The sequence below is a fragment of the Gymnogyps californianus genome, chromosome 10 (assembly GCF_018139145.2).
Source record: "Gymnogyps californianus isolate 813 chromosome 10, ASM1813914v2, whole genome shotgun sequence".
NCBI classification, from domain to species: domain Eukaryota; kingdom Metazoa; phylum Chordata; class Aves; order Accipitriformes; family Cathartidae; genus Gymnogyps; species Gymnogyps californianus.
Window position 1 is genome coordinate 9948580 of NC_059480.1, and position 12931 is coordinate 9961510.

General features: G+C 41.0%; 1 protein-coding gene across 3 annotated transcripts in view; it reads right to left on the reverse strand.

The window, feature by feature from the left end:
- DOCK10 (dedicator of cytokinesis 10) overlaps positions 1-12931 on the reverse strand; it is a 164924-nt gene that overhangs the window by 56699 nt on the left and 95294 nt on the right. For all 3 annotated transcript variants that reach the window (XM_050902199.1, XM_050902198.1, XM_050902201.1), the window contains exons 12-16: positions 12073-12294; positions 11202-11324; positions 10490-10572; positions 3229-3351; positions 1843-1922 (exon numbers count right to left, since the gene is read on the reverse strand). In XM_050902199.1, the coding sequence (XP_050758156.1) occupies positions 1843-1922; positions 3229-3351; positions 10490-10572; positions 11202-11324; positions 12073-12294 (631 nt within the window). The remainder of the gene's footprint in view (positions 1-1842; positions 1923-3228; positions 3352-10489; positions 10573-11201; positions 11325-12072; positions 12295-12931) is intronic.

A 12931-nucleotide genomic window follows, 5' to 3' on the forward strand; every position in this document is an offset into this window, starting at 1 on the left:
ACAGAAAATCCACAGGGAAACAGAAATAGTGTTGAACTGAATACAAAAAGGGAAGTAAGTAATAAATGAAGTTTTAAAATGCCAATAGCTCAGATAAGAGAGCAGCAATAGCCTGTAGAGTGTGAGAAGAGACAGTAATAACAGGAAGAAGCTAGCTGGAAAATGAAGGGTCCTGCAGCCAGTTGTGAAGGTTTGGTCTCTGTGCCTCACCTCCATTGCACAGACACGCACACGGAGGCAACATCCCAGGTTGCTGCCAGCCACATGGCGCTTGGCTACAAGCTACTCTCCGGGACTGCCCTCCACAAGAACAGAGCCTCACAGTTTGGGGTTTTAATGGGTATTTTAGGGGGGGAAGCAGGGGATGTAGCAGCAACAGTACCTGCTGCCCTACTGCCAGCTTCAGGGTCCCGACCTTCCAGTGCAAAGGACAACAAGCAGGGACCATGCAGCACAGGTGGGAGCTTCAGGAAGCTGCTTCTCTTCCCCTTTGCTAGAGCTACGTGAGTTTGGCTTCCCCCCATGCAGCAGAAAAGGCAGAAGTTTTGTTTCAGGTTAAACACTGTCAGACAACATCCGCTGATACACCACTGGCTCCAGCTCTTGGTGTAGATATAGTAAATAGTCTCATAAAAACCAAAGATCTACTTCTGCTGTCTAATGCAAATTGATGCTAATGTGAAACAGGGTAGTGTCAGTCCCTAGAGACACAACCGTACTGGCAAATTCTTGACAAGATCTTTGGCCAACTTCCTTTGCAGTGGCTTTTCCGGGCAATAAAGGATTTTGGTGCTAGCCTAGCACGACTTATTTCGGGTGGGGAGAAGGTGTTATAACAGAACTGGTTACTGCTGTTACAAGGCTTCCTTCAGAGCTGGCTGAAGTCAAGAAGAATTTTCATGGAGATTTTAATGAATCCTACAGCATGGATGTTTTCTGGTACAGCTTTTAAATTATTTTACAGCCTTATTCAGAGTAAGACAAGTTTTCCCCATACCAAAGAAATGTTTAAGCCGTTACTCTTTAGAGAGAGAAAATTTTCATTGACTTTCCACAGGAACTGGGCACTTTACTAGCACATACCCTTTAAAGCCAGACTTTCACCTGGCCACAGTGCACACCGAGTCAGGTAACAGTACAAGGCCCAAGCTGCTTTGGACCATTCTGCCAACTTCGAGCTATCAGTTTCTTTTAATTTCAAAAATAAAAATTGCTTTTGAAATGTTAGTGAAACTATTTTTTTATCTAATACCATATGAAGATAGTATAAAGATGTGTGATGATAGACTTCAGAGGAATTCAATGGTCCTGAGCTTTTTGCAACAGTGGGTCACAGAATGTGGCCCTTGAAACAGAACATTTAAAAAGAGATAAAAGGATCCAGTTAGAAGCATCTATCTTAGCAGTTGCGGCTGATGCCAGAGTGGCCTCTGAATGAAGTCCTCCATCTAGTCTGCATTCTTGAAACCTGATGCATGTCCCATACGTGCTAATTCACAGAGAATATGAGCATCACAGCCCATCAACAGTGCAAGGCTATTGACCTCAAGCTACAGAAGTCCACTCAGCTCTTTGGCCTAATCCCTTAAGAGACCAAGAAGCGGTCCTTGGACTTTCATCACATGTGGATTCAGCATGTTGTGTTCTGTATTGCTGGGGTATATCTGGCCAGGTACAGGATGAAACAAAGAATGGTGTAAGTAAATGAGAACAAATCAAGAACACTCCCCTGCATACATTTTTATATACAGCAATGGACACTTCTACCAGAACTGTCTCAAGGCAGCAATTATGACAATGTCGTATTTAATTATAACAATTAATTATAAAGTGGAATCATACTTGGATGTTCCAAAGGAACACAATCAACTGCAATCTCCAAACAGCCAGGTATAGTCTGTATTTTGCTAATCTTCTCTGCTCTGCAATGACAGAAATGAAAACATTTTAGAAAATTAGAACAAGGGAGATGAGACCCATTATAGGAATTAATCTAAAATGAAAAACAGACCCTGATTTAAGACATAAATATATATTAAACACATTTAACATACACCTATTGGCTATTAAACTCAAATCAAATGCAACAGCAGGAAAGAAACATGGTTGGTTTTTTTTTTTCTTTTTTTTTTTTCCTCCTTGCTTGGCCTCATTCCTGCCTTCTCTTTGCAAGCCATATTATAACATATTTTGTAGACGAGGAAGAAACTGATGAACCAAACCTTACAAGAATTAACTTACCCACTTTTTCTTTCTAAAACCTGTATCAAATGTTCTCTAAAAGGAATTCAATGACCACGGAGATGAGAGGAGTTCACAGTATCATGGCTTCTGCAAGTGCCATGCTGAAAAGGGACCAAGACATATTCCTCATGCCCAAGCAATTTGAGAAGTGCCAAAAGTGTGATGCTAAATTCCTTTTATCTAGGAGATGCTTTAGACAGACAAACCCAGCAGTGGTGACTCTAATAAGAGTAGGGAGAATTTCAGCAAAGTTTCCTGACCAGTAAGGTGGCACAAAAGATTACGGGCCTGATCCAATCCCTGTAGTTGACATTCAATCTTTCTATGATCTGATTTCATATAAATGGAACACTGGAAGTTAATTAGATTAATTCATTTCTAGGCACATTTAGAGTAGAAGGGACAGGAAGAAATTCATGGTTCAATTCTCATGTCACTTATCCAGTACAAACAAAGACTCTGCTCTAGAATTAACCTGATTTACACCTGTGTGGAAGACTATCCAGCCAAACCACTATTCACTAATTTACACGCTGTCAAACATTTGGAGAAGTTTTTTCCTTCCAATGTCCACTCTGCAGTTTGTCATGGAGACTCAAACAAACAAAAGCAAGGAGTGGTGAAACCATTAAAGAATGCTTTTTCATTTTTCTCTCTTTTTTTTTTGCCTTCTTTTTTTCCCTGAGATAATGTTCTCGTGTTGGTTACTTCACCTGCATCTCCCCTGATGGAAGCTAATTTAAGGAATCACTATCTTTAGGTTATAATAACATTTATTAATGTGCCAAATGACGTTTCAGTTTTCCTGGAAAGTCCAACCTAAAGCACTCTTTGGCAGGTAATAGGCTAATGTGAAAAACACTAATTTAATACGGGCACTTTGGCACACTGTGTTAAATGAAGAAAAAAAGCTGTGAAAATTATTCTGCACAGCTTTATAAAGCTGTTATTCCTTCTCAAACCAAATTAAAAACTGTTCCTTACCTTCTGTATTCTGCTATTAGTTTAATCAAATCTTCCATGGAAATCTTATTACTTTCTTGCCTGAATAAAGGTGAGAATCGGGAGTCTCTGTCAACATTTCCCTGATTATCTTTAAACACTGGTCTATAAAGAAAGAAAAATGACATGTTTATAAACACCCATATATATATTTGAACATTTGAAATTGTCATGTAATCTTCTAACAAGGTTATGATATGAATTCTTACACAAATTCAAGGGCTCCCTGCAGAGCTTCACACAAGAAAGCTCTTCTGAGCTGTACGTTTGCAAAGCATAGGCAACTTCAGTTTACTTGCATGTGCAGTCCCAGTCCTGCAAAGACTTAAGACCTTGTTTAATCTTACACGATGCAGAGAGTCCCCACTGAGCTCAGGTGCAGTGTGACTGCTCACAGTTCAGAGTTGCTGGGGTTTAATGCTAGAACAGATCACCATCTAGGTCAGCATCCACCATTTTTTCCCCCTCTTTTGTAGCTAAGTCTCACTTGAGAAAGCTGGAAGTGTACAGCACCTCACCAGAGCCAGCTCTCCGCTTCCACCCACCCCTCCATCGCCCTGGCTGCAAGGCTGCCTCCTCCAGCCTCTCAGCAAGCTCTTGGGGCAGCCCTAGAGAGGCCATCCCTGGCTGAGAGCCACTATCCCTGAGCCTGATGGGACTTTACTGTCTTGCTCACACATTGAGGACATGACTCCTCACTTCAACAAAGAGACTGACTCCTTATTTCAAGGAAGCATTTTGAAGAATTCATTACATCAATAGGTAGTTTCATCCAAGAAGTTATTATCCAATGAAAATCATGTTAATTTTAAATAACAGAAATCATAGCAAGATGTCAAATCCCAACCGCTACATCTCACCACGTAAAGAAACGTATGCTTTTGCAGAACCAGGTTAGAGACCTCTGCTGAACATTCCTATGCCTTAAATCTGTTCTGTGTCCTCCAGGACCATGACACCAACTCACTGGGGCCTAGCTTTCCTTCAAAAAACAAGTTTGTGGAGCATCGACTAAATTTTTGGTGAACCAGCTACAAAGTGCCAAATGAAATGGAAAAAAAAGGATATCCATCTATAACTGGGAACAGTAAGTAGCAGCTGTTGTGCACACAGGAAAACATTCCCAGATATTTCCATTCCTGCTCATTGACACTTGCAGGATTTAATTAAGACATTCCAGTGCCCTTTGTATATCCCCAAGGGTCACACACGCTGGCTGGACTGGATAATGTAACAGCTATCCAAATTAATGAACCTTGGATTCAACTGTAGTATGCAAAAACATTGCTTAACGAAAGTAAAATGTTCTTGACACTAAGTGTTGTTCTGTGAATCATTTGGCCAATCTTGCTTCCTTGATTTACTTCTCTGTTCCACTGCCAGTGAGAAGAAGAATTGATGCCAGCATAAATTGTTGCCAGATGCAAAATAATGGAGTAAACCTTTGGAAGAGGATCCCAAGGATAAGTATAAATGCACCGTGTCTTAACTTAATTAACTGAGAGAAGCACCGCTATTTCATTTCTTTGTAACTGTAGAGAATAATCAACTCTCTTCTATCAGATTTTTGCCTCCAGCAGTTAAGAGGGAATAAGGTCCACACCAACATGCCATGTCAAAAATCTTAAGTTATAAGGGAGAAACCAGAATTAATTTCTGGCAGCCACTGCTTGCTTTACAAATCCTATTAAACTGCTGTCAGAGGAAAAAAAAAAAAAAAGAAAAGAAAAAAGATAAGATTTAATAATTATTACAGTATTTGTGACACTATGGTATTTCTTGGACTCAGCACTGCTTCCTTCTCCAGACTAACAGGGAGGACCAAAACATTCTGTGAGTGATTTCCACCGTGCCACTGGGTTCTGCAATGTGATGCTCAGCAAACCCAGGCTCTGCTGGAGCTTATTAACTAATTCCAGTGCAGGCTCTGACACCGAGCAAACCACTGCTCAGCACAGCAGGGTGTAGGGGCACTTACCAAGGCAGGGTTGGGGATGTTCATAGTGTAAAAGCAAAAAGAACCAGGTCTGTGCTGGAAGTAGCTCACTCTGGGTCAGTGGTGCTGAGCACTGAGCACTGCCTCCCAGGAGGCTCAGGGACACGGCGTCGTCACCTCCTCCCCTCCGGCCACGCTGGTTTGGAGTCAGAAGGGCTTTACAGACTTCTCCTGCCTACAGCCACTCCTCCCCAGCATCAGTGCTCCCTGGGTATCATATGCCCTACCTCTAGAACTGCTCTTCGTCAGTTCAGCAGCACATCCCAGCCTAAATAATACACCCAGGACGAAATTAAAGGCATGAAACCAGGTATCTGCAACACAAAACAGCTAAGTATTTTTATCCCTCCAGCTTACACACAATACTCCATTTATGTAAAGCTCTTGCCACTACAAGAGCAATTTAGATGTCCACTGAAAACAAGATAACCCTTGTTAAAAACAGGTATGTTTTATGCACTCAGGGGAGAGTTAGATGGCTTTCTGCTGGTCAAGCTGTACTGGTGTCTCCATTCCCCTGGCTCATTAAAGCTGAAGAATTGCCAGAGCAGCAAGTATAAAGTGTATTACATCTGCAGTTAAGTAACCGCAATCTCATGTTTTGCTTGATCCTTTCAGGCTGCTGGGCACAGGTGGAGCAAGAGTGCTCCTTGTCACCGTGTACATACTGAAGGCATTTGAGAATGACAACTGTCATGTCAAAGAAAAGGAAACATAATAGAACACTTCCACAATCCAGGAGTCCAATATTTGTCTAATATATTAATGATTCCTTACTGCCAGTTACTTATTTACCAGAGAGATTTTAATAAGAAAAATTTCACAGAACTAAAATCCTGAAGAGATTCTAAAGATGTTAATTTAGAGGAAAACAAATTAACAGATTTCACTAAAGAAACCGAAACATCATCTCAGTATTTAAAGTGTTTCTATGATTCTACTGTTCTGATATTGTTAGCTGATAGTCCACAATCATAAAAATTCTTTAAGCATAGAAAACCTACACAATGTTCATAATTTAACACTGAAAAAGCTACTTTTTAAGTAGCAGCTTACAATTTGTGGAAAAATTGCGCACCTCCAGGGTTAGAGATTCAGCGTGAGATCTGCAGCTACTGTAAATCAGGGCAGTCTCACTACCTTCTGCTACATCAACCTACGCCAGCCGAGAACCGAACCAGCAGCTGCACAAGCTGTTGAAGGATTCAAATATTAGGCTCTAAAACATGAAGTTTATGAGGGTGGAGAAGGTTTGAAGGAATAGCGGAGTGTAAAAACTAATCTCTGTGAGTGAAGTTTCCCCATATCTACAATATGTAGCTCAGGCACATATTTGCAAACTTTGGCAGTTCTGGCAGGGATATGAGAATGGAAGATAGATTTGACACACTGTAATTCTAATGCATACTGTAATTATACCTGCAAGAGCATACAGACACCAGATCCCACCAACGCCAGCAAGAAATCAGTGAGGAACCCTGAGTCATGCTTTTGAATGATGCTAACAAACTGGATGCCACATAAGCTAATTAAGAGTTTCAGTCACATGCACAATACTTAACCGTCAAGATTTTGGCTCGCTGAATGTATACGTAAAAATTGCACTGTGGCCATCTGCAACTGCTTTAAGGGGGGAAAATTTCCACACAAAACCAGGAGCATGTTTAATGCCAGAATGAAATAACTGGAAAACACATTTCCAACCCCAGGGTTTTGCTATTTATCATAGCCAAACCATTTTTTCCCCTGTAGTGTGATAGCCACCTGTGGAAACTTCTATATTCAAGCTGTGAAAACAGAAATAGATTTTATAGGGCCAAATTATACTTTGCTTTTACCAAAGAGAGACCTGGGTAATGTTAATACATAAACAGATGTAAATGAGTGCAGAATTTGTCCCAATGAACTAAATAAACTCCTTGTGCAACATCACTGATACCAACAAGCTCACACATGTGGTGTACTTGGTCAATGATTTTTAAACTATGTTATCTCATAATGTGATTGATAATGAAAAAGTTTAAGAGCTGATAAACACACCCAGGTATATTTTCTGTAATTAATTCTACAGAAGGGAGGAAAGCTTTTTAATGGTATGGCCAGTGAAGCACTGAATTAGGATGCTGTCCAAAAATACTGCCTGCTGGAAGTGAGGGATGTCCACAAACGCCAGCTATGTCCTCTGCCCATGTGCAGGCCATCTGTGTAATGCACACACAGTAAGTCCGCAAAACGTTGAACTTGCTGTGCATTTGCTAACACCACAAGCATATATTCCCATTTATATCTGGGAAATCACAGCCAGAAATATTGGCTAGACGAACATATTTAGGAATGATTTGATCTTGTCCTAGGGAAAGCAAAAATATAGTATGATGTGGAGGTCTTTTTGATCTTATTTTCTAGGACTGTGAACTGCACATTGAAAAAAGAGCCTGTAATTTTGGAGAGAATACCCAGTGAAACAAGTCATTGCCATCTCTGAAACTGAAAAAGTATGGGACTAGAGCCAAGGGTTTCCACTGACAAAAAGTCTCAAGGAAACAGACTGAGGAAGGCTCAGACTCCTAGGTATTCCCTTACCCACTGTACTGAGCATCACACAAGCAAGCTCCTCTCAAATGGCGCTCTATTGCTCTCATCCTGCCTTATGTCCTTTGCCACATTCCAGCCTGTGCCAATTAACCATTCTGCATGGAATTCCACAAAGAAAATCTCTGTTCATTTACCCAATACATACTGTTGGGTGCAGCAGCAGCAACTGCTGTACTCTGCTTAGATGAGTAGTAGTAAAGTAGAGCAATCCATCTATAGAAAATGCTTCTGCTCACATGGCTGCGGTGACTGGAAGCTGCTGCTGTCATATACCATGTTACTAGAACTCAAAACACTTACATGCAGGTTTAAATCTGGTGGAGCACTATTTATTAGTCAAGCTTGATCTAATCAAGATTTTATCCCTTACTCCAAATTAGTGTGGCCCATTATTACAAAATAAATTCATGCAGTTATAATACTATGCCTGAGATGACCAAGGAGTTGCCAACTGGTATTTTAATGATAAACTATCTGAAATAACACAGAACTGAAAGGAGAGGATAATCTTCTGAAAAGCACCATTTTCTCCATGCCCCCCAGCTTGACAGGCATTTAAGGTGCTATCCACCTTACAGGGATAGAAGTAAAACTTCATTCATGTCTGTTAGACTTCCCTTAGGCAGAGCAAGCACAGACCTGCAGCTACAATTCCGGGCCGAGGCACAGTACTACGTAACGCACTTGAGCAGTACAGCCGCGGCACATACACAGCCCAGCATCTGCATACCAGCACACCACGGCACAGCCCGAACCCTGCTTCTGCCTACTCCCTCTCACTGAGAGGCAACTAGGGGTTGCCACTTGGAGAATCCGATGAAAGTGAAATGCACTTCCTTCAAAATAAGAAGAAAACCTTTCTGTAATTTTTTTTTTTTTTGCAAGAAACGCTCCGAGATAAGATTTGCTGAAGATGCAGAAGAATGTTTTAGCCTTCTCCACATGCGCGAGTGACTAGCCAGACCCTGAACTAGTTAAAATCATCATGCCACCTAAAGATAGCTACAGCAATGACTCATTTGCAGGACATAACACTGACGGTACCGCCACAGACCACAGGCAGGCAGGACAGAGTTAATAAAAAGCCTGAAGTCAGTCTGATGCCAAACCTGCACCTCTTCCCATTGCACAGTCCATTACACACCAAAAGTAGCTCTGTCAACCCAAGAGACACCCATCAATATAATTTTGATGAATGGTCCTTTGGCTACACAGAAGTAGTAAATATTAATGAGTATCCTTGAGCTTGCAATGACAGATCAGAACACATGATCTGCCTTTCTCTTGAGCATGCACGTACTCCTCCTGTTCCTACTGTATATTGACAAAAATGTACGTCAATAAAGAATAAATGAACTCTTCAAACAGCTGTACCTTACTGTGTGTTCTCCTTTGCCATCTAAGCACCATATTCTAGGATCATAAGCTTTCCCCTACCTGTGGCAGGGGAAAGCGCGCACTTCTGGTGCTCCATACCTCCACACCAGAAGCACACAGCCACACAGCTATCCCTCACGGTCACAGGCAATGCCACAAAGTGACTTTTTCACCTAGCACTCACTCCTCCTTCCTCCCTATAGCTTCAGGGATCTCTCCACCTGGCCTGCCGCGGTCAGAACAGAAGCCACAGAGGAGAAGGAATGCTTTCACTCAGCACTCGACAGCTTTCCTTTTTATAGGGAATATAAAATTTTATATTCCGTGCTCTATGCATGGCAGAAAGGAGAGCTGTCACAGGGACACACAGGAGGGTCTCAGTCAGGGAGCTCTCTCATCCCAGGGCAGCAGTAAGCTGAGGAAATTACAGAAGACTGAGAAGGAAAAACAGGAGAGGACAGAGAAAGGAATTACATGGAAACTTGAAGGGAGAACAACATAAAGCCATATCTGGTTTTGTGAGTTAATTTGGTAGAAGGGGATCAAGAGGCACAGGAGTGCCTCAATCTTGAGGGTGAGACCAGCAAGAAATTATCCAGGAGAAGAGAGAGGAAGAACAGAAATCCATTACTGCCACTGCACTGACCTGCAATAAAACCCAACTGACCTGCCAAACAAGAAAATAACAGCGCTGTCACCTGCTAACCACTAAAAAATGCAAGAGTACCTGAAGCATAATCCCTCAATATCACCCCAAGGCACTGTTTTAGGGGCACCATAACCTCCAAATTCTTAGTTAGGTTTTTCCTAAAACCTGACAGGCATCATAACAAGAACAGAGATTCAAACTTGTACAGCTATATTTCAGGTGGCCATTGCAACTCTATTTCAGACCGTAATTATCTCTGTAGGAAATTCTTGTGAGAACTGTGACTTTGAAATCTCTTTGGTAATTTTTAGCACCAAATTACTGGTGGAGTTCATGATAAATTGACATTCTGTCAGCCACCTTTGCTGCTTCCTGGCAACTTCACTAGATACCTGAAGAAAAGATTCCACCACAGTAACATTTAATGAGAAAGTAACCAACTTTCAGCTGTGTGAAAAATAGGGCAATTAAATAATAAAGCTGCACGATCTTCTGGGGTCCCGGACCACGCAGAAAGCTTTGCTTAGCTTCAGGCAGAAAAAGTGGAACAGAATAAAAGGATACAAGTCCAAGAGCACAAAAAGCTAGAATATGCTTATACAATTATAAAAAGAATTAATACATACCTCACTGACCAAGCAAATGGCATACGGTATTTCCCCAGCTTGCTGCAGAACTGTTTATTGGATTTTAACACTTTCTGCGCACACTACAAAAAAGAAAATATGAATTATTTCATCAGTATCATTTATAATATCTGAAATGCAGCACAGAGTACATCCGAGTACTCCTCTGCTGAAGAGGCTATAGCGTCCCTAAAATAATTTAGCCTGATATTGCCCATAACAGAAGGTTCTGGGTGGACAGCAAAGACATCACAGATGAATATGATGCTGCTGACGAATTAAAACCCTTCACCATCCCTTCAGTCAGAACTGCATTAGTTACAGTTATTATTCCAGTTTTCTGTAATATACTCAATGCAGATGCACTGCCTGCTCTGACAGAGAAACAGATGCCTACCCCAACCGTACTTGTATACGAAGTGCACTAACTCATAATTTCTAGAAGATTGCTGAAAGAGAATTTCACTCTGCTAAGACATAACTATCATGTAGGAAGGCACCACGAATGGATTCGTATGTTGCAGACAAAATGGTACTTCATTGATTCAGTCAATAGAGCTTGGACATCTACTTTCTTAGGCGTGGGCCTCCTGTGAGCTTGTCCTGTTCAGCAACCACACACTGGTGAGATTTGTGAGCACAATTTGCAATGTCTTCAGCTTCCAATAGGCTGAAGCTGACAAAGAAGGAACTGATGTTCCTGTTACATTACCTTAAAAGAATCAGGGTTCTTAATGTAAGGTTCAGCACTGCTGGCAATGTTTCCCGTAAGCACCTTTTCTATTTTTGCCACTAATACGATCTCAGAATGAGGATTACTTATGGAGAAAAGAGCCTGTGGAGAAAAGAGATAACAGTTAAAAAGCATATAGCAATACTGGAGAAATTAAATACTGCCAGTGCTCCCTGTTGATGGAAACAGTAACAAACCAAATTCAGGAAGGATTATTGGGGATTACTATCCCTACATATTCAATACAGCCAGATGGAAAATAAAATCTTTGTGCTAGTGCTGAAGTAAGCTTGTGCACATGCAGCACCTTGCAAACAGACTGACTCAAGTCAAGAAGCAGTATGACCACGTTAGCATCACCTAACCTAACTGTTCCTCTTGGGCAGTACTTAAATGCTGGCCTAAATCAGTCACACCTCAGGGGAATGACAGGGAGAAGAAAAGGTAATGTATGGGGTTTTGGGGTAAGGTTTACAGCAACAGTAAGAATGTGGAAGTACTTTGAGATTAATGGAGCGTCTAGGAGTTGCTTTAAGTTGTGATTTTGTTTGGCTGGTTTGGGAGAGGTCAGCAAATGAACCCAAAGAGCACTGGAAACATGGGTGGTTTCTCCAAATAACAGACACTAACTTTTTTCAAAGTTTTGATTGTAAATGGTTTTAAAGTCTATACAGGGAGCTCAAAAATCAAGCATCTGTATACAAATACCACTGATACACAAAAAAGAGAGTATTCTTGAAAACAAGAATCACTGGTAGTACAGATAAATTCTCTGATGAAAATGGATACTACTACTCAACTAAAATAAGTCACACAAGTCACTAAGTCATGCAAGTCACATGTGGAATACCTGTTTTGGGTATTTCAGCCATTCTTCTGGGAACCCCTTGACCTGTGGTTCTTCCATTTCATTTGAGTCTGTATTTTCAACAGTGCCATTTTCTAATGAAAATGAGGAACCTGAAATCATCTGTCTAACAAGTGTGTGGTTCAAATCCACATGAAAATCAGCAGAGATCTTCCTGCCATCCCTGACATCATACAGCGCCACGCTCACAAAGAAAGGCTCTACCTGGAGAAAACACCAGAAACAACATATAGCGGTAACTGAGAGCAAGGGGGTAAACTCTATCTTTTAATAGGTTTCTGCAGCTAGAAAAATAGAAAGCAAACAAATATTATTTAAAAATTATGAGATTCATTAAAAACACACGCTCACACACACCCCTGCCAAAGTTAGTTTCCAACCATGTGATTTTAGGGGCTTTTAAAGGTAGTTTGTTAACAATGTGCCACAACAGTAATTGACAGCTAACTTAGAAACTCACAGAATAAAAACCAAATGTATTTGTCACAGACAATTATTAGACTAAATGAACAGAGCCCCAGAGAAACATGTTACAGGATTTTTAAAGTGTAGATTCAGAGTCGTCATAAAGGAAAGAAGAGTGAGGGTGGGCTTTCCAGGGATTGTCAGAAATGTGGCACAAAGATGACAAATTTAAGTAGATGAAAATGTTTACTGGTACAAACACAAATGTGTGGGTGTATTATTCTGTGGGAAACACATGTTCCATTTTGCTAGGAAACCAAGAGCATTCAAACTGCTCTGACAGTACCCACTTATTCTATCGCATAGTACCATGGAATTAAGTACTGTGACTGTAAGTACCTCCAAAGAGCCTCCATAGTTCTGACGAAATAAATCA